The sequence below is a fragment of the Typopeltis vanoorti genome, chromosome 1, assembly GCF_054136105.1.
Source record: "Typopeltis vanoorti isolate ZY-2024b chromosome 1, IOZ_Tvanoo_1.0, whole genome shotgun sequence".
In the NCBI taxonomy this organism is placed as follows: Eukaryota; Metazoa; Arthropoda; class Arachnida; order Uropygi; family Thelyphonidae; genus Typopeltis; species Typopeltis vanoorti.
In genome coordinates this window covers 187,338,693-187,362,134 of record NC_143549.1, presented here as the reverse complement: position 1 = coordinate 187,362,134, position 23,442 = coordinate 187,338,693, and the positions used below count along the sequence as shown (strand labels likewise).

Sequence of the window (23,442 nt, the reverse complement as noted above, 5' to 3'; positions counted from 1 at the left end):
GCAAAACAAAGTTTTGCACATGAAGTATATTCATGTCTGAGCTACTTATATATAGAGGCTAATGACTTCATATCACTTGCCTTAGTATGTATCCCATAATGCAAAGCTCCCCTCCCCTTTCAGATGTGTATAATGCAATGCATAATGGGAAGAGTCACTACACAGATCAGTTTCAACCTTTATTGAAGTCTCATCAGTGAGCGCCAGACCCAGAGTCATTAGCCTCTATATACAAGTAGCTCAGACATGAACATATTTCACACGCAAAACTTTGTTTTGCTTCCTTGGGAAAGGATTAAAACCAAGAATAAAATTTCTTGGTATTTAAATTCCTTTTACAGAACCATTCTGCCAGCCATAGAGCATCATATTCCTACCCTCCTGTTGCTTTATTTTACCTTTAACCAACTTTTCTAGTACTTTTTATCACCACTTCTGAGATATTTAGTGCTGTAATTTGCTACTTCTGTCTCGGAGCTACCTTTATGTATCTGAACTATTTTATCCTCTTTCCGCTTACTTGGAAATTTGTGAGATCTGAGACTTAGATTAAACAACCTCGCAGAGTTACTGCCAATTCTCTTACACTCACGCATAGCACACAGGCCAACAAACCATCCCATCCTACTGCTGTGGTCATGTTGATATTTTTTAATATGCTGAGCACCTTCTTTTTATCTACCTCAATTCTGAAATCAGTCTCCATCACATCAGCAACTGCAAAATCTCTACATGGATGATACACCTTTGCAAAGTGATCACCCAGCAAATTCAACTATTTATTTTGCTTCTGTTACTTTCCTTACCATCAACATTGATTAGATTTGCTTCCATAGTCATTCTTCCTCTTATTTGTTACATAATGGAAAAAAAAATAATCTTTTTGATTTATTTTGGCCTGCTTTGCTTTCCTTACCATACTAGTTAATCTTCTTGCCTACATTTTGTACTGCTCATGAGTAAGAGGATTACTTTTCTTTACATATCCTACACAAACTTTTCTTTTTCTTTTTTTTTTTTTGCAACTCTTGCTTGATATCTCTACTCATCCACTTATCCCGCCCACACACACTTGGTTTATCCCCCTAATCATGAGTGTGCAATGTGATACTGCTTCTTGCAAACCACTCCAATTTAGCTTCTTGAGCCATAGCAGTGGGGCCAAACTGTTTTCTACATCTGCATAAACCATTTCTTGACAGAGAATTCCACATGTTCAGCAATCTCCCAGAAGAAAACTGCATGGTCATTCTCATCTATTGGAGTTATAGTGTCTACCTTGGTTATGGATATATACTGCTTGGAAAGAAGTCAATGTGAGGAACATTGACTTCTTTCCATACCATCCACCTTAATAAGATGAAGGACCTCCTTTCTCTGTGATGACTGCAGCAATTCTATGGGACATATGCCAGCCTGTTGGCCGAGTGGTTAGCGTACCTGCTCTCTGGCCAAATGGTTGCGGATTCGAATCCCTTCTTGGGCATGAATGATTGTCTTTAGAAATACTAGTAGTGGTGTGGTCGGCAGTAGATGGCATTGGTGTAGTTGCGGTCAGTTGGTGGAGGAGGCAGAGTTGTGGAGCAGGTGCCCTCCCTCGATGAGTCTTTGGGCTCCCTGAAGGTGTCTAATAATAATATTTTCTAAATGGGAATTTTGGACTATTCTTTCTGTAGGAATGCAATGAGGTGCTGGATTGTTGTGGGAAAAGATGCCCCTTGACCTTACCCCAAAGCTCCAGTTCATCCCACCAATGTTTAATATGAATGAAATCATGGTTCTGTGGAGGCCAGTCAAGTGTGGGATGTTCATATCCACAAATCAAGCAGTCTTACCAGAGTGCATAACACCAACTATGTAGCAAGCATCCACTACACCCACACTTACCCATCTACTCAGTAGAGGGTGTGGCTTGATTTTTTGCTCAATAACACAGCTTTTCAAGCTTCCACGTCAGGTAATGCAGGGCTTGTATATTATGGTCCTATCATGGAAACCCATGTTACGAGTCCTCAGTTATGAATGATTTTGTGCAGATTCATATTCCAGCTGATTCCCAGAACTCCACATTCAGTATGTCAGATTTTATATATTATCCTTTATAGCACTCTATGGTCATGTTCTGTGAGTGTCCTCTGCAAGTAGCTCTTGCAGTTGACTCCCTAGTCATTGACCTGGGATGGCATTTGTTGACAATTTGCCAAAAGAGATAGGTGCATCATGGCATCCTATCACAATGCCTTTTTCAACTCCGTCAGTTCTTTCTCATAACCATTTCACCCAGACACAGTTGCACTGACTTGGGAGCAACATATTCCACAAATTTACACTGGTTACAAATATGTAACTTGTTACATGACACAGTGCACCTTGCTCATAGGAATGTCCATTTGACTTCTTTCCAGGCAATGTATCTTCAGATGCTATTACCAGATTGACATTCTCAAAACCTCTGGTCACCTCTATAACATTTATTTCAACTAATTATCCCTTAGCAACTGTATAAATTCCACTTCCATCTTGCATACCTTTTCCCAATCTAAGTCTCAGAGTTGAAGTCGCATAATAATTGCTTGGCATCGACATCTTCCTGAACAATATATTTTGTTCTGTCATCGATCTCACACAAATTGCCTCAAATGAGCCCATTTCCACCACACCTGAAATCCTCCTTAATCTCTATTTTTGTTAGCTAAAGTTCTTCAGCTGACATTAGCAATACCCACCTCCTGTTCTATTCTCTAAATAGTACAATACCCGTTACGTTCTATCCCTGTAACTATATCTTCTACTTTGTTTTTGTGCCTGGTGAATACCATATGCAAGTTTTTAAGAAATTATTATTTAATTACTAATTCCATACACTATTTTGTGTATGAAAATAGACAATTAGAGTAGTTAACTCTGAAATCTCTGTGAAAAATTTTTTATTTGTTTTTTAATCTGAGAATGTACATAAGAATGGTGTATGAAACTAGTAATTAAATAATAATTTCATAAAAATGTTTCACATGGTATTTGTCAGATACAAAAGCATGAAAACTTCAAACTGCAGAAATCTTGTTATATAATTTTCTGTCAAGGTCTCACTGATGCCCATAATTTTTGGCTGAGTTGAGCTGACCAGTGCCAAAAACTCATCTCCTTTACTTCTCATACTTCTGGCATTTGTGTACATGCATTTCAACATCCCCTTGGACCAACAGTTACCGTTGCACAATGTCATTACCAACCCAGTTGGATTTGAAACCCAAAATGGCATTCAGCATTGCATAATCATTTCTATACATGCACTTGTTTGTGTCAGGAGTGGCTGAATCTGCACTTGACCGCATCCCCCCCCACCCCAATACTTCTAGTTTCCTTGATTGTATGCTACTCTAAACACAAATTACACAAATAACCACAGTAATTAACTTTAATGAAATGATAGTACAGATATTTTGTACTGAAATAATAGTACAGTTACGCCCCGAGTTGTAACAAGCAACGTACATAAATTCGCAGTTACGTAATAAATCTACTGGTGCGTATGAACATGTTTGCAGCTTTGCACAGGTGCGTCTTTGACAGCCTTATTGCAGTATAGTAGCAGATGCTTCACACGGTTAGCTCAGTCACTTGTTATCACTGCTATTTTCATTGTTTTTTTTACCCTTAAAATGGAATGCAAACGCAAAACCGAATGCGCTGGTAATAAATCTAAAAAAGAAAAGGTCTGCAATTACTTTGGAAGAAAAGTTGAAAATAATTCATCACAAGACCTTTTTTTTTTTTTTTGAAAAGTGGATATTTCAGTTTGTTTTTATATTCTTTTATATTATGTATTTTTCATACTTTCATATTTAAAGTATGAAACACAATATTATTTATTTAAATACAATATTATTTATTTAAATACAATTTAAAGTATGAAATACAATATTATTTATTTAAATACAATTTAAAGTATGAAATACAATATGAAATTGTAATATTCAAATACAATTGATAAATTTTTTATAATTGAATTTTTTTTAATCATCCCAAAAATGAAAAATATTAAAAATGGAAAATATCTGATTAATGGCAAAAAAATTAATGAAAGACAGTGGTATGCATAGCCATTGAACATTTTAATCCATGTATGAAATTTACAAATTATACTTATGTAAAATTCAAGTTACGTAAAGGTTTATGGAACATATCACTTACGTAACTCGGGGTGTAACTGTACATCATCAGTGAGTAGAAATAAGCAAATCAAAGAAATGGGAATACAAGGTACATACAACAATCAGTTTATCAATTAAAAATGGTTTAATATATTAATAAATAATATTAAAACTATTTTTTGATGGTTACATAAAATGAGAATCTCCCAAACTTTTGGAATAGAGCGAGACAATCATTCTAATTCAGATTTGGCTAATGTAAAAGGGTTTTACAACTTTCTTTGACAAGGATACGTGTGTAGAGGCTTAATGGATTTTTTTACAAAACTCAAAAAGATACTAAAAAAGTACAACCTACACACAGCATATAATCCCCACCGCAAACTTGCTACCCTTATCCGTTCTACGAAAGATCAGCTCCCTCCTCTCTCTCTGCCTGGAGTTTACAAAGTACCCTGTTCATGTAAGCTGGCGTACTTTGGACAGACAAGCAGATCAGCATCCATCCGTCTAGAGGAACACAAGTCGTACATCTTCAAACACAACTATGGCCATTCAGGCTTGGCTGACCATGTTTTGGACACCATCCACAGGGTATCATGGAAGAAAACCACCATGCTCCACCACAGCAAATTCAAGAAAGAGAGACTTTTCTTAGAAGCAGCAGTAGCTCTCAAAAACCAACCAAATCTCAATAAATACGGTTGCATTAAGCTTCCGAAGATTTGGGAAACACTCATCACCAGTTCCCACCTTACATTCCAGGCCACCTACTACTGCCCTTAGAGGGCGCTCTACCTAGATAGGACTTTAGTGTCACCCACGTGGTTGGGCTTAGTATTGTTTGTTATTTGTATATATGTTACATTAATTGTTTTTGTAATCCCCGTAGATGTCCTAGTGACTAAGACGAAATATAGGAAGTATTAAATTCTATTTTAATTCTTTTTGAGTGTTGTAAAAAAATCCATTAAGCCTCCAACATGAATTTCTTTGACAAGGCATTCATATTCAATAGCCTTCATCATCATCATCATCATCATCATCAAATTCCTGCCATGTATCCTCAAGGGGTTTACAGGATATGATAGTACTACACGAAAAATTTACATCATTACTAACTTCCTATCTACAATTTTCCTCCAAATCAGTCTGTTACTTGTCAAAACTCCAACATTACCAGATCTTATATTTCTATCATTTAAGCCACTTTGTACCGTATCAATCCACCTATATCTTGGTTTTCCTCTGGGTCGTTTTCCTGCCAACTTGGCAGAGAACGCTTGTTTTGCTAATCTTTCCCCACCCATTGCGTTTAAGTGACCATACCACCTGAGATTAGCTCTGCTAACGCATTCCTGGATGCTGACAATGTCAAGTTCTTTCCTAATATTCTCGTTTTTAATATGATATTGCCATTGATGCCATCTGTTCATGCCTCTAATCTTTCTCAGGACTCTCATATCTGTGGTCTCTAGTCTTTGGTCAAGTGTTTTACTTCTGACCCAGCTCTCAGATCCATAAGTTAAAACTGGTTTGAACACTGTCTTGTATACAGCCAATGTAGAGTTCCAACTAATTTCTCTCTTATTCCATATGAATTTATTCAATTGGCTTCCTACTATACCAGCTTTATTGATTCTGTTGTCTATTTCCATATGTAATTTACCATCTTCACTAAAAATTGTGCCTAAGCAGGTGAAATGTTTTACTTGTTCCACAGGTACACATCTGAGAGCTGCTCGACTTTTATTCGCTTTAAAACTTTCTTACATGTCATTCTTTTCAATATGAAATTCAATTTTATCCTGCTCAAGACTAATTAGTGGTCACTTCCAATTTCAAATCCTCTGTACACTCTGGTGTCCTGCACCAGGTAGAAAACATCACTATCAACAATAACATAGTCAATGAGACTTTTCTTATTTCTTGCCTCTTCTCTCCATGTGAATTTGTGCAAATTTTTATGTTGGAACATGGTGTTAGTAATAACCAGTCCATGTCCTGAGCAGAAATCCAACAGATATTTGCCATTATTATTAGCTTTGCTCTTTTCAACAAATTTTCCTAAAACATTTTTGTATGTCTGACAATCACTTCCTACTCTGCTATTTAGATCCCCAACAAGGACCAACTTTTCCTTTTTCATTGTGTCAGTAGCTTTCTCTAGAGCCTCAAAAAATTCCTCCACTTCTACCTTAGTAGAACCTTCTGTGGGACCATAGGCCCAAATAAGTCTCATTGTCCAGTTCCCCATTTTGATATTGCCCAAATCACTCTACTTGACACTACCTGCCATTCAAGAAGATGAGCCTCGTATTTTGTGTTGAATACTATGGCTACTCCTTCTTTTCCTTGATTGTTATTGCCTGAATATAACATTTTGTATTTATTGCTCAGAAAGATCTCACCAGTTTTTGTCTTTTTTGTTTCATTCACCCCTATTATGTCGATTCACCCCTATTATTCCTCAGCTAGCTCCATTTCTTTTCCATTCAGGCAAAGAAATGGAGAAAAACATGGAAAAAGAAAAGACTGGTTGTTTACCAGTCTTGGAACATCCTTCTTATGCACACAGCCCCCCAGTAATTTATCAACCGGTGTTTATTAAAAACCTACTCAAAAATTGGTGTTATCAAGTCTTTAGTTAATAGAGCACATAATGTGTGCTCCTCTCCCTCAAGCTTTCAACAAGAACTTCTCACTATCAAAACTTTAATGGAATTTAATGGTTACAAATCCATCAAATAACTGCTTCCTATGTTCCAACACCTCAGGATTCTTCAACAGACCGCAGGGTTTCAATTCCTTATATTTCTGGTATCTCTGAACCGATTGGCAGAATTTTGAAGACGTATCACCTTATTTCGACATATTTTTCTATCAACAAAATCTCTCATCTGTTGCCATCTACAAAAGACAAACTGTCACCTCTATCATTAGCTGGCATTTACCAGATACTTTGTGAAAGTAATCTGACATACTTTGGGCAGACAGGCTATTCTGTGGAAAAAAGAATTAATGAACATCAATATTATATTGAATAAATAAAACCTCAAAAGTCTGGTGTGGCACAACATAGTATTGACACTAAACACAGTATCCGGTAGAATGAAGCTCGTCTTCTCCATAGAGGCAGTTTTAAATATGAACATCTTTTCAAAGAAAATTGCAAAGCTCTTCTACATTGGCCAAATCTGAATCAGAACAACTGTCTCTCTCACTCTCTCAAAAGTTTGGGAGATTTTATATAACCATCAAAAATAGTTTTAATATTATTTATTAATATATTTCTAGCAAGCGGCAACCATTTTTAATTGGTAAACTGATTGTTGTATGTACCCTGTATTCCTGTTTCTTTGATTTGCTAGTTCCTATGTACTGATGATGTACTGTTATTTTCAGTACAAAATATCTGTACTTTCATTTCATTAAAGTTAATTACTGTGGTTATCATGTAATTTGTTGTTTATAGTCATGCCACAGGTACTTTTAAAGATTAATCTCTCACTCTGCCCAAAATTTAATTCCAAAACCATTCAAATGCAGTTCGTCAGGCATATAAAAGTCTTTTCATCCATAAAATTCACTCCATTCATCTATAAAACTGCATACCATTCCTCCTACACAATCTTCTCATTCACTCATTAGCAATCATGGTCCTTCTCAATTTAGTTCTGTCATTCCAAGGCAGAAGACTCACAGGCTTGTCTTTACTTTCTCACTCTTGTTTTTTGCTTCTATCAGCTTTCATTTCTACTCTTTCACATCTTCTCTCATTGCACATTTCTCACCTTTCAAATCATTTGTGATTTGAAATTCTTTCACTTCTTTCCTCTGTAAACTTTCAGCTTCCCTAACTACCTTGATCTTTGTACCAAGGAGCTATGCTTTAGTCACTTTCTTACACCTCTTACCATTGAATCTCCATACAATACTTTGCCCTCACTCCCAGTTTTTCACATTTTCATACTTTCCCATTCACTTTTTCTTTCATTCTTCCTCCTGATGTATCACATCACGACTGTTTCTCCAGTCGTGTTTTGTCCAGTGAAGTATGCCATGTAAGCGCACTATTTCATTCCTCGCTGTCACATCATCATCCATTTCTTTCATACTCTCATTCACATTTCGTGCACTATCGTTCACTCCTTCCACATTCTCTATCTTGATTAATCAAGACAGTGATTAATCACGATTAATACTAGTTACTTCATTCTCCCAGTTTCCACATGACTTGTGTTTCTTGCAATTAACAAATTAAATGTGTACCTCCAAACATTAAATTATTATTATTATTATCCCAAGACCTCATGGAGTCAAAGACTCATCTGGGAGGTCCTTTTATCACACACACAGCTCATCATACCATGCCTTGAACACATTCAAACTCCTTGCAGACACGACACACTCTCAGGCAAGGCATTCCAATCATTATATTCCAAACAGTTTCATTATGACATGCATCTGCATGTATCTGCATTTGGGTTGTGCAAACACAATCCAAATGCAGACTTGCAGCACTCAAAACCTCATATATCTGATCTAAACCTTATTCGTCACATTAGCATAACATTTAACAAAAATTTAACAGGAACTCGTATATATACAAGTTCCTATTAAATTTTTCAGTGTTAATCAATTTTGTTTAAAAAAGTAAGGTATTTAATATATTTGTATGAATCTGAATATTGTATCGCAATCATAATTCTGAAGGATTGTAAGGTTTCAAGATTCACATACAGGATGACTTTAAATTGATAATGTGTTTTTCTTTTTTTTTTCCTTTAAATTTAGCACAATGGCTTTCTAGAGCTAATTACTTAATATAATAACTCTCAAAGAAATCAGAATATACAATATCTGTTACATTGCCAGTAAAACATCCCAATATATTTGATCTCTCCATTATTAACAATTAATGCTGCTAGTGCTAATTGTTATCTGAAAAAGAAGTTTCCATGATTAGTAAAGCAATCTGAACTGTGCTACTGGCAGTAACACAGTTCAGATTGCTCTTATAAGAAGAGGCAAAAAATCTTGGAGAAATGAGGAACTAATCTCTGATGGTTAAATACCAAAACAACTTGTAATAATATAACATCACTTGTCCTTTACACGATGATCAGCATTCATTTTAGACAAATTATGACTCTACAACTGTGTTATAAATAACATGGTTGTAGAGTCCATAATTTGTCTAAAATGGACAACATTACTTGTAATTGACAACTAAAATGCACGAAAAGGACGATGAGCATCACAAGCACATACAAGTAACATTTCCTGAATTTTGGCTATAAAAAAAACATATAGTAATGTGCACTTACTCGGATTCTTCTCATTGCTGCAACAATTTCTACTCGGCTGCTGGGTCTAGGAACATCTAAGGTACCAATATACTAGAAAATTAAATATTAAGAGCATATTAGATAAAAAAATTTCTTTAATTAAGAACATTTCTAAATTAAAGAAAATAATTAACATTTTGTTATTTTTCAATGACAATAAAAAAAAGGTCAAAATTCAATTTAATGCATTGTGAGAAACACATTTCATAAGCAAAATCTCGCATTTCTTTTAATGTGTCAATAATGGCCAGTCACGGTCAGTTTCATCTGACCTAACTAATACTTTAATGAGGAAAGGAGGAGTATTCCTATCTGCACTGTCTTCTGTGTCTGTTAAGTTAGAATTTACATGCATTCTCTGTCCAGTTTATTTGTTTTACAGGTATAAAATACAATATGAAATTGCTCAGAGTTAAGAATTTGACTACCAATCTTTCCCACTTTTTTTTTTTTTGAAAATTATTAGTGTCTATGACAAATTTATATTACAGTTCTACTGAACAGGTATACTTCAAAAGCCAGAACATGGTTCATAAAACTATAACCTTCATTTAGCTTATGCTGCATACATATGTATTGAAAAGTTGTGATAATCACCATGCAGGAATTGAGGTAGAAACAATGTAACTTACACATTATTCTACATATTCCCACAAAGTGTTATACACTTGTTATTACAATGCTGCTGCACCATTTGCAATCATCTGAGAAAAAAGTCTTTCCCTTGTTGCACAAACCATTCCTCAGCTACAGATATGACTTCATCTGTGGTAAATTTTGTTCCTTTCAATTGGAGAATAGGAAATAGTCAGATGGGACCAGGACTGGCGAATAGGGTGGGTGAGGCAGACATTGAAAGCCCAAGTTGTGTATTATCTGTTGGGCCTCATGAGCAGTGTGAGCAGGTGCATTGTCCTGCAAAAGCAATACGCCTCTGCTCAGTTTCCCATGGCATTTTTCCTTCAGTACCTCCTTCAATTCCTTCAGAGCTGTTGAATAAATTGCCGTTGTAACAGTTTCACCTTTTTTGAGGTACCTGGTAAGAATTGCACCATCCACATCCCAAAAGACAATGGCAAGAACCTTCCCTGCTGACTTTGGATTTGGAACTTCTTTCGCCATGGAGAACCTTTGTGTCTCCACTCCATTAACTGTTGTTTGGTCTCTGAGTGATAGTGATGAAACCAGGTACATCAACAGTCAAAATACGAGCCTAAAAATTTGCACCTGATTTCTCAAAATGACCCAAAATCCCTTCAGATAATAGCACACATTCTTGATTTTGGTCAGAATTCAAGCATTTGAGGACCCACTTCACTGAGAGCTTCTGATGTCCAAATGTTGGTCATTGCCTGGATATCCCCAGAGTATTTGGAATATTTTTCACTGGTATTCATCTACCATCAAGAATTATGGCATGCACTGCACTGATGTTTTAGGTATGATTGCTGTGGAAGGTCTTCCTGACCTGAGGACATCTGTTGTCTCAGGATGCCCAGTTTCAAACTTGGCCACCCAACTGGCAAATGTTGGGTATGCTGGAGCACAGTCCCCTAAAGTCCCAAACAAAGTTTGGTGAATAAGCGCCTCCACAGCACAATTGGAAGAATGACGATGCATTGCACCCTTCAATTGGAAAAGGCCAATTCATGATGGGAGGAATCTTCATATGGAATTTTTCAACTGAAGGTGAGTTAGCCGGGCATACAGGCATCGGCCTTTAGGACACATGCAATTTACAGACAAAAAATACTGATAGTGGTGAGCAGTAGATGGCATTGGTATAGATGATGAAGACGAGGAGTTGTAGAGTGGGTGTCCTCCCTCAATGAGTCTTTGGACTCCTTGGAGGTTTCATGAAATAATAATAATAATTTCAGTTGTGGACTTTTCTTGCAGCACTCAAAACTTGATGATGGCCCACACCTCCGTGTCTTTGAATTTCTTCAACACCTCTGACATGTCTTCTTATAGACCCTAAAACAGGGGTCTGCAACTGGCGGCCTGCAGCCCAGATGTGCATTTTTGGCAGCACAGAAAAGGTTGACCATACTTACGTGGCATGTGGCCGTATGTTGAATTATTTAAATAACACATTTTATAATATGAGTAATAAATTAAAAATAATTTTATACCTATACTTTGTGACATTGCCATGCAACTTGGCGTGATTCACTGTGTGAATCATCATGAGTGAGGATAACAAAGGCAATTTCATCCAACAACAACCAAGATTTTGCTGAGATTTTAAGATTGATATAATAAAAATTCATAACTCAAGTATTTTTTCACTCACTATTTTCTCTTAATTAAAAGCTTGTGGCCCGATTATTAAAAATAAAAGTTGAATGTGGTTCGTGAGGTCTGAAAAGGTTGCCAACTCCTGCTCTAAAAGAAACAGAACAAATTATTACAATTTGATGAAACTTGGGGCTTAGAGGGTTTTAAGATATGTTCTTTCTTATGGTTATATGAGTTGCTTTAATATCATTTTTGTTCTAGGTGTTAATCAGAACTTTTGAGCACCCCACCCTATATAATTTTTCCTCAATACTTTTGGCACTACTACACATGTTCCAGACTGAAACCAAAATTGAAAATACTTGACATAATTTGACAGAGATCTCTAATGCTAAATTTCATCCATTTGGTATGGAGCTAAGAAGGAGGGCGATGATAGCAAATGATTTCATGTGCAGGCTGTGTAGAAGAAATCGATGTGAGTTTTTAGATGTGCAGAGTGAGTTTGATGGCAAAAAAGACTTGTATAAGAGGGATGGCCTGCACTTGAATTCATTTGGCATCAGGAACCTGGAAAAATTACTTCTTGGTATGAGACCTAATGTAGAGAGTCAGGGAAACTAGATCTTCAAAGGAGGAATGGGAAAAATGGGAAAGGTGTGTGAAAGTCAACTATGGTAAGCAAACATGAAAAAGATATGAATGTCTTTGAACGTGGTTATGTGTATGGTGAAGGGATGGAAAAATATGCTTCGGGTTCGGATTTTTTGAGTATGCCTGGGAAGGGAGAAGAGAAAGTTCTAGAACAAGACCAAATAGATTGCATATCTAATTATAAGAATAGGCCAGGTGGTAATCTATTATGTCTATACACAAATGCTAGGAGCATCAGAAACAAAGGGGTTGAGTTCATTGCTTTATTGAATATGATGTGGCCTAAGGTTGTTGGCATTAGTGAAACCTGGCTATCAAAATCAGATATGGTAACTGGGATCAGGTGTAATGGGTATACTATTTTTAGGAATGATAGAAGAGATAGGAAAGGAGGAGTACAACTAATCATATCAGATGACTTAAGTCCATTAGGGTAGAAATGAAAGAAAACAATGTCCCATTTAGCAGTGAGTTTGACTCTATCTAGTGTGAAGTGGAGGTTAACAGAATGAAATATTATGGTAGGGGTGTTGCTGCCAGGTCTCAGTAGTGAGACCTGGCAGCTCAGTTTCATGGGACAAAGAAATACATCACCATTTTAGCCTTATGGTTATCAAATGAGTGATCATTATTGGTGACTTTAATTTTCTAAACATTGATTGGGTAGAAGAGAAATCTAATGATAAGAAAGAAGAGGAATTTATTGAATTGTTGTGAGACAACTTTCTCAAACAGCATGTGAAAGAAGGAACTCGAGGTCAAAGAGTGTTGGGTTTGCTTATAGCTTCAGAAAAACAGATCTCTGTCAAGAATATGGCTATTTTAATATTTTAACAGGAGGATCATTGTCACCAGTTGGTGACAGTGATCATCCTGTGCTTTCTTGGGAAATATCTAATTGTGTTGATGTTCCAATTAGAACAGGTTACATGCTGAACTACAAGGCTGGAAATTATGATCAACTTAGGAGAATATTATCTTTGGTTCCATGGTATCAGTTACTGCATGATACCATGAGGTGGTATCTGAATGCATCCCTAGTGTTCAAAGAATAAATAGGTTGGGAATGAAATGGATGTGCAACCTTATTAAGCAAGAGCTCCACAAGAAGGTGATGCGGAAAGATTATATTATGAGAATAAGAGTGAGAGGAGCTATGATATATACAAAGCTCAGGCCAGAAAAGTAACAATTACTGGAACGCTAAATCGGAGTATGAAAAGAAATTGGCCATGCAAGCTAAAGGTGCATAGTGCTACTGCTACATTGAATGAAGAGTTAGAGTTCATGAAAATGAAGTTGAAGAGCTGTTGAATAACCTGGATAAGAATTTGTCTATAGGGACAGATGGAATATCAGCCTGTTTGCTAAAGGAATGTTCAGCTGAATTGGCTATGCCTTTCACATGTTTGTATAACTTGAGTCTCAGCTCAGGAATGATACCACATGAATGGAAGGAATGTATGATAGTTCTATTATATAAGGGTGGTATAAAAACTGATGTGTCTAACTACTGACCTATCTGGTGTGGTAGTGAAGATTTTAGAGAAGTTGGTAAGAACTCGCATACAGAAATGGATAGACAAGCAAGCTATACTCATCAAGGAGCAGCATGGGTTTACTGAAGGAAGGTCATGTTTTAGATTTGCTCATGTTATGGCTGAGATGGATAAAGGAAATCGATACACTATGATAATGTTGGAATTTCTCAGGCATTTGATAGGATACCACACGAAAGGCTGTTGCATAAACTGGAGAATATGGGAATGGAACATAAACTCTTGACTTGGATCAGGGAATAGTTGATAGACAGATATCAAAAAGTGGTATACAGTGGGTGTGAATCTGCCAGATTTAAGATGACCAGTGGTATACCCCGGGTTCAGTCCTTGGGCCATTATTGTTCAATCTATACATTCATGATACAATCAGGGTCTAACATCAGATGTGCAATTGTTTGCCGATGATACAAATATAGACAAGGCAATCAGGGATGCTACTGGTTTTCAGCACTTACAAAATGATTTGAATAGACTGGAAATTTGGGAAAACGAAAACGGCTATCAGTTTAATGTCAGTAAGTGTGAAGTTATGCACTTTGGCATGATTAGATTTCCAGCAGAATATTATATTAGCAGGGTTATGCTACAAGAAACTGAGGAGGCAAGGAATCTTGGCATATTGGTAGATAGGAATTTGAATTTAAAGGTCACATAGCAAAAGTTGTAAATACAACACAGAGGATAATTGTGATGTTGAAGTGAACCGTGATATGTAAGGATAAGGAAGTCATTTTGCCTCTTTATAAGGCTTTTATAAGACAACACTTGGATTATTGTGCACAGATTTGGTCTTCCGGATTCCAAGGAGATAAAGAAGCTGTGGAAAAGAAAGCTGTTTCGTTATATGGAAGGTGGGAAGAGAACGCGGCATCCATAAAAGTTAAGTTTCTTCACAGTCAAGAATGGGGTAAGAGTTAGGTTTCTCTCACAGAGCAGTGAGTGAGTGGAATAGTTTGCCTTTAGGGGGCAGTGAGTGCATCTAGTGTGAATGAATTTAAGGGACGGTATGACAGCTGGTTTGGGTGATTTATAGACTCCTTCGATGAGTACTCGACTCCCTGGAGGTCTTAGGTAATAATAATTACTATCGTTGTGAAGTATTTTGATAAAAATAATCTAAATGCAACCAAAACCGAACCACATAAAAGTGCCTTTTATTTTTCTTTACTTTAATGCCATCTAACATTTGTGAAGACAAGTGAGGAGTTAAACTCCACCACATACTCTGGTGTATATCCCAATTCTTTCTTTTACGGTTACAGAGCAGTCAGCATTCATTGTGAAGAATTTATGGAGACATGACATACATGTTAGAATAATTACTTTACTTATCATTGAGGTCATCATCAGGAAAACATACATATGCACAGAATACAGGCTACATGACACTAGACTACACAAAAGTAAGATGAATGTAAATGTTCGTTAATCATTTACTCTAATCTGACCTCCAGTGGGGGGAAAGAAAAACTACATTAAACAATTTCTAAAGTCCTCTCTCGTATTAAGATTCTCTTCTGTTTGATGATGTTTCAGCATTTCACAGGTTTCTTTGATTATCTTTCAAACCAGACTTATCATTTACACAAAGAGAATGAAGACGCCAGCTTCGAAGACAACTCGAAGAAAAACGTCAAAATGGTGACAACAGTTGGACCATCAACTACAGACAAGATAAACTGGTGAAAAAACCAAGTAATACCACTAGCAGCCACCATGGAGACCAGCAGGCAGGTACTGCATAGGAAATGTGCAAGACCCATGCGATCCAACAAACGTCCCACAAAACCCTACATATCCACTTCACCAACATCCATGGCCTAAACTCCAACCTGAATAGTGTCCACTACCACCTACAGTCTACCAAAGCCCCACCTACTCTTCCTGGCAGAAACCCAAATCTCACCTCCCCCCCAGCACCACTTATCTCAACCTCCCAAACTACTCACTCTTCAACGACTTTCGCCCCAAGGGTGGTGTCTGCGCATACATCCGCTCAGACATACCTTGCTAGAGAGCGCCTAACCTAGAATCACCCAACTTTGACCTTCTTTGGTTGAAAATATCCCTTCCCCACTCAGTTCAATTCATCTGCTGCCTCTATTGCTCCCCCAATGCAACCAACCACCCTGAGCTCTTTAATTTCCTCTCCCTAAAAGTTGACTTTCTCCAATCCCACTTTCCCAACAGCGAAATCATCCTTCTAGGAGATTTTAATGTCCACAAAACTAACTGGCTTTCCTCCTCCAGTTGTACAGATCTTGCAGACAGAAATGCAGAAACATTTGCCATCGCCAACGACCTTACACAACTTGTTCAGATGCCAACCAGAATACTAGATAACCCAAACCACTCCCCAAACACCCTAGATCTCTTCCTCACCAATGACCCCCCCCCCCCCAAATACACAGTGAAAGTAGTGAGCCCCCTGGGCAATTCTGACCACAACCTAGTGTTCATCTCCTCCCCCTATGCAACAATGTTTACACAGACACTCCCATACAAGAGTAGTTTGGCACTATAACAGTACCAAGTGGGACACCCTCCACAACTTCTATGCCGCATTCCCATGGTTGGACTATTGCTTCTGTCTTCCAACCCAAACATATGCACCGAGCTTATTACCAAAGTAATCCTCACCAGCATGAATACGTACATTCCACACAACACTCTGAACTGCCATTCCCTAACGAAACCCTGGTTCTCCAAAAGATGTGCCAAGACTGTAGAGATGTAACACCAGACATACCACAACTGGCTGAAATCAAGAACCTCATCCTCCCTAAAAGCTTACACTGAAGCCTGTAATAGATGCAAAAAAAAAAAAAAAAAAAAAATCAACGCTTCCAAAACAGAGTTCGAAAGAGCAAAAAGCAGGAAACTAGCAGCCTGACCAAATGGCAGCCGAGCCTTTTGGTCTCTTGCCAAAGCAATTGGCCGCAACTTCTGTCCAACACTCTGCCCACCCCTATCACACCCTGATGGCTCTACTGCCTCATCACCCACAGAAAAAGCCAATCTGGCATCATACTTTGCTTCAAATGCATGCATAACTGACGATAGTAAATCCCCCAACCATTCCAGACACCCAATATACAATGCCCCGTATATCCTTTTGCCAGGATGAAATCAGAAAAATACTGTCCCAATTAGACACAAAAAAGTCTCCTGGCCCCAATGGCATTCCCCAATTGTTCTGAAAAATTGTGCTCCAGAACTGACCCCTATCCTATGTCACCTCTATATATATACTCTCCTACTCCACTGGAATCTATCCCGTAAACTGGAAATTGGCCTATATTCAGCCCATTCCCAAGAAGGGTGACAAGTCACTGCCATCCAATTACCATCCTACCTCGCTTACCTCAGTCCTGTCAAAGGTAATGGAAAAAATCATCAATTCCCACCTCATACACTATCTTGAAGACACTCACCAAATAAATGACCGCCAGCATGGATTCTGCCACTGCCAATCAACAGGAGATCTACTCACATACGTCACCCATCTTTGGACAAATGCTATGGAGAGGTTTGGCGAATCTCAAGTGGTTGCACTAGATATCTCCCAAGCCTTTGACCGGGTCTGGCACAAAGGCCTACTAGGCAAACTACCATCATTCGGTCTGACGCAGGATTTCTGTAGGTGGATTGCCAGTTTTCTGTCTGAATGTACACTGTGTGTGATGGTGGATGGCTCCCTATCCTCGCACCACTCAGTTAATGCTGGGGTCCCACAGGGTTCTGTCCTCTCACCAACCCTGTTCCTGCTGAACATCAACGACCTAATGCAATTGCCCTCCAACCCAATACACAGTTTTGCAGATGACAGCACACTACACTCCTCGCTTGTATCTGATAAGCCTTACCCTACACAACTCACCTCATCCTACAGAAAATCAACCACCACCGCCCTCAACTCTGATCTCCAAGCCATCCTACAATGGGGTTCGGATAACCTCATAAATTTCAATGCCAACAAAACCCAGTTCTGTACTATTTCCCATAAAAAAGAACAACTTTTTCCCAGTATCCTTTTCGACGATACCCAAATTTCCAGACAGCCTGAGATCCCTCTCCTCTGAATCACCCTTACATCAAACCTCTCCTGGCACAAACATATCTCAAACATTGCATCCTCAGTCTCAAAAATACTAGGATTTCTCTTCCACTCAAGACATTACTTCACCCCTGAACAGCTACTACCATTATACAAGTCACAAATCTGCCCAACTATTGAATACTACTCCCACATAGGGGGTGGTGCTCCTAAAAGCTCTCTCAAAATGCTTGGCTCAATACAGAGGAGGGCAATTAGACTTATCAATAATCCATCCCTTACCAACCCCCCCCCCCACTTTCACACAGACATTTGGTCTCTGCAGCAAGTATATTCTACAAATATTTCCATGGGAAATGCTCATCCGAAATAACATCAATAATTCCCCCGCTCAGTACTATAAGCTCATTGGAACACATGCAGCTGCTGCACAACATCCCTTCACAGTACACCCAGAAACAAACAGAACAAATTTCTTTTCCTGTTCCTTCATCTCTGCAACTGCTGCACTGTAGAACAGTCTCCCACCTGCTGTGTTTCCCAACAAATACAATTTAAAGTCATTCAAATTAAATGTAAACAAATTCCTCCTTTCCCAACCCACCACCCATACACAGTACTAATGTATTATAGGTTGACCAATCAACCTCCTGTGTATGGGCCCAACATAAAAAAAAAATAAATAAATAAATAATAAAAAAAAAAAAAAAAACAGGTTTCGGTGCAATGTAGGGACTTGGTGCCTTTCCAGTCAATTCTGTGACAGGTTTGGAGTGCGTCTGACAGGCCTGTTTTACCACAGTGGAGGTATATAATGTAGCGTTTGTGTTCATCTGTTCTAATTGGGATGGTGTGTCCTGCTTCCCCTATATAAGGTAGGTTACAGGTACACTGAATTTTGTAAAACCTCTGGTATGGAAGAGATGAGTAAATTTCTTAATTTTGCATGGGATTTGAAGGTTCTCTTGATATTGTATTTAAGTAGTGTTCTATCTATTTTTTCTGAAATGCCCATAATTTATGGTATGGTATTCATTTTTTAAAACGTTTGGCTAATAATTTCAAATTCTTGGTTCAGAACCTGTTCATTAGAGCAAATTGTTAGGGATCTGTGTTTGAGGGTGGTGATGACCCCTAGTTTTTGTGTTGGATGGTGATTATGAATATACACACACATATATATAAGTGTATGAGAGAGAGAGTGAGAGAGTGAATGTGTGGTTTTTTTTTTTTTTTTTGGTTGGTTGGTTTGCAGTAGACTGCTGTGATGGAGAGGCAGACAGAGGGAAGACATGTAACATGTGTCTAAAAAAGGAAGAGAGTTATTGTTTTTGATCTCGATGGTGAATTGGATACATTTGTGTTGTTTGTTCAGGTGGCTTAGGAAAGTATTTAATGTTTCATGGTCATGGGATTTTCTTTGGATCTTAGGGCCAATCTCCTCTCATATTCCAGTTTCGCCTTCCTTACCACACTAGTCACTCTTCTGGCCTGTGTCATCAGTAGTCGTTAAGATCTCAGAGAAAGTAGTGAGGGACCGTATACAGCATTGGGCAGATGAGGGTAATGTTATATGTGAGAGTCGACATAGATTTGTGAAAGAGCCCTCTTGTTTTAACAATATGCTAGCCTTTTATAATAAAGTTACAAGAATATTAGATGAGGGAAAGGCATATACTGCAATTTTCTTAGACTTAGCGAAGGCATTTAACATGGTGCCACATGATAAGCTGATATTTAAATTGCAGCACATGGGTCTGGATGTCAGATTGGTCAACTGGATTCAGGATTGGCTGTCTGGTAGAGCAGTTTCAAGGAGGCAGAGGGTTACAAGTGGGGTCCCACAGGGTTCAGTACTAGGACCTATATTGTTTAACCTTTATATCAATGATATTGCCAGTGGATTGCAAGGGGATATTCGGTTGTTTGCAGATGATGCGAAGCCGGGAAGGATTATTAGTAATAGTGCAGATGTGGTAGCCCTGCAAGAGGATTTGAATAAGCTAGATAGATGGGCAAATGAATGGGGATGTCAGTTTAATGCAGCAAAATGTAAGGTCTTGAGGTTTTGGGAAACATCGATGGGATGCAGCATACTCTATGGGAGGAGTTATACTGGAGGAAGTAGGAGAGACAAGAGATCTGGGTTGATGATTGATAGAAACCTGAAATTTAGGGGACATATTGCAAAGGTGGTGATAACACATAGGATTATCATAGGATTTCTGCATTTATGAGAAGGACACTGACCTTCAGAAATAAAAGGGTTGTCATTCCATCGTAAAAGTCTCTGATCAGACCACAGTTAGACTATTGTTCTCAGATTTGGTCCCCAGGATTTGAAGGGGATAAATTAACTGTGGAAAGGGTACAAAGACGGATGACAAAGATCGTTTCAGGACTACAATTTTGGTTATGAGGATCGGCTGAGGGAATGTGGACTGCAGAGTTTGGTGGATGGAGGAGTGAGAGGTGATATGGTTGAGACTTTTGGACTGTTGAGAGGTGGTTGTGGAGGGTTTACACTAGGGAGTTCTTTCGCTTGGTTGAATAGCGGGAAGAAGTGATAACAAAAGGCATCCCTGGAGGTTGTGGGGGGGAGACTGTGGGTGGGAGGGTGGGGAGTGGTTTCTTTGCGCATGGAGAGTGGTTGAACCGTGGGGTGCATTGCCTGATGGAGTGGTGAGAGCGAGAACGGTCAATGAGTTTAAGGAGCGGTATGATAGACTTTGTGTTTCTCGGGGGAGACCTCCCCCCTCGTTGAGTCTTTACAGATTTTTGTTCTTAGGAAGGACCTCCCACGATGAGTCTTTTGACTCCATGGAGTCCTGAATAATAATAATAATAATAATGGGGTCAAATGGCAAAAATATTATCAACATATCTGAGCCAGACTTTAAGCTGCCAGAATCTAGAGCTCACTCCAAGTCTTCTATGTAAAAGTTAGCTAGCTGTTTGGGGGGGGGGGAGTGATGAGCCCTATGGCTGTACCTTCTTTTGCAGGTAAAAATTATTTTGCCATGTGAATTACCTGGAACAGAGTATGTGGGTAAAGAGGGCCATAATATAGGGCAGAAGCATGTTCTATAAGAGAAGAATAGTATCGAGACATTAGTAAAAAGGGCAGTTATGTCAACGCTGTCTAATAAATCTTCTTCGTTGAATGTGATGTTTCTAATTTTGTTTATGAAGTGTTGTGTATTTTTATGTAGTAGGGGGAATTTGCCAAAAAATTTAGACACCATCTGTTTTTATTTCAGTCAGATTCTTTGCAAATACATAAATGGACAAAATGTATTCATTAGTTATTAAATTAATATTGAAAATTGTGGTGTTTGTTACATTGGACAAAAGGGACATTCAGAGAAATCCGTCAGAATGAACATGCCAAAAATGTGGAGGAAAAAAGTGAGCATATAAATGAGGATTGGCCTTTTATATCACCAATGAAAACCATCAAGTCAATTGGCAAATCACCAAAATACCATATACAGAATTTAACACTTATGTATGCAAATTTAAAGAGACTAGTGAGATGATACAATATCTGACCTAGTGTAATAAAAACCAAGGCCTGATATTAAATCAACTCTGGGCAGCATACATAAGAGATCTACATACTGAAGAATTAGGCTAGGAGACAACATATGTCATATCCTGTAACAGTGACCTACTCTCATCTCCTTCTTACATTCAGCATCTGTCACATGTTGAATGAATTAAAAAAAAACGATAGTTTTTGTAATTTTGAAATCTCCATATTAATACCGCTTTATATTTGCGTTTGTTGTGTCAATCTAATGAAGTATACAATATTGTTGTGCAAAAATAATCATTGAATTTATTAAATTGTTTTACATTTTTACATTTTTTTTTTGCCAGTATTAATTTAATAATTATGAATACTGTAAGCCACAGGAAGATTATTATTATTGTGTGACACTACCAAAGACTCATCATGGGAATGCACTCTGCTCTACTCTTCTGCACACATCTCTCCTACTACTTAATTCTCCACCTACACATAACGACATTACTACCAACAACACTGTCTACTGTCCATCATCACCAACAATAACCATTCATTCCCCCCCATTACATAAAAATACACAACACTTCATAAACAAAATGAGAAACATCACATTCAATGAAGAAGATTTATTAGTCAGCTTTGACATACCTGCCCTTTTCACTAATGTCGCAATACTATTCTTCTCTTATAGAACATATTTCTGCCCTATATTATGGCCCTCTTTACACATACTCTGCTCCAGGTATTTCACATGGCAAAACAATCCTCAGTCACCTGAACAAACAACACAAATGTATCTAATTACATTTGATCCAAAGGGGTCACACTTAGCTTCCAAGTGTGACCCCTTGTTTACCCCCCCACTCTCCATGTATCGAAAAATTTCTTCTGTATCCCTTTAATAACTTATAAGTTTCTATCATATCCCCTCTCCTCTGCCTGCCAGCTAAACTCTGCAACCCACATACCCTCAATCTATCCTCATGGAGAACATTCCACAGACCTGTCACCAGCTTGGTTACTGATCTCTGAATCCTCTCCACCAACTCCCTATCCGCAAAGAAACACACAATTGACCAAATTTGTGCACAATAGTCAACATGTGGCTGAATCATAGCCTTATCAAGACCTAACCGTAATTCTCTGACTGTTTGTCATATATTGAAAAATTTCCTTTACATCAATTTTATAAAACCCATTTACTATCTTTTAAGTTTCTATCACGTCCCCTATTTTCCACATGTCAACTAAATGTTGCAATCTATGCACCTTCAACCTGTCTTCATAGGAAGCATTCCACAGACCTGTCATCAGCTTAATCACTCATCTCTGAATTCTTTCTACTACTTGCTGATAATGAAGAAACTAAGGTGACCAAATCTGTGCACAGTAGTCAAGATGTAGCTGAATCATAGATTTTATAAAGAAGGATAATAATCTCCCTATCTTTACATGTCAATGTGTTCTTCAGCATCCAAGTAATCCTCTGAGCTATTTTACAACTCTTGCAATATGTCCTTTGGATTTCAAATCTCTATCCACCATCAGATCCCTAGTTTCATCAAGTTAGGGATCTTTTCATCCCAAAGTGAATTATATTACATTTTACAACACTGAAATGACAACCACTGTCCTTTGCGCACACTGCAAATTTATTTAAATCATCTTATAAGATATCTACATCATCTTTATCAACTATTGCCCTCTCTAGGTTTGCATCATTAGTGAACAACTGAATATCCCTCCTCAAATCTTCTGCTATATAATTAATGTGCAAATTAAAGACCAATACAATGGTCCTAGTACAAGGCCCTGTGGGGACTCCACTAGTCACCCTCATTTGCCTTGATTTCACTCCACTATACACAACCTTCTGATGTCTTTCAGCTAC

At 38.0% G+C, this 23,442-nt stretch overlaps 1 protein-coding gene across 1 annotated transcript in view; it reads right to left on the bottom strand.

Moving 5' to 3' along the window:
- Window positions 1-23,442, bottom strand: part of LOC150110710 (carboxyl-terminal PDZ ligand of neuronal nitric oxide synthase protein-like) — a 228,857-nt gene that overhangs the window by 178,209 nt on the left and 27,206 nt on the right. The window contains exon 2 of the mRNA XM_090405893.1: window positions 9,485-9,556. Coding sequence (XP_090262019.1) covers window positions 9,485-9,556 — 72 coding nt within the window. The remainder of the gene's footprint in view (window positions 1-9,484; window positions 9,557-23,442) is intronic.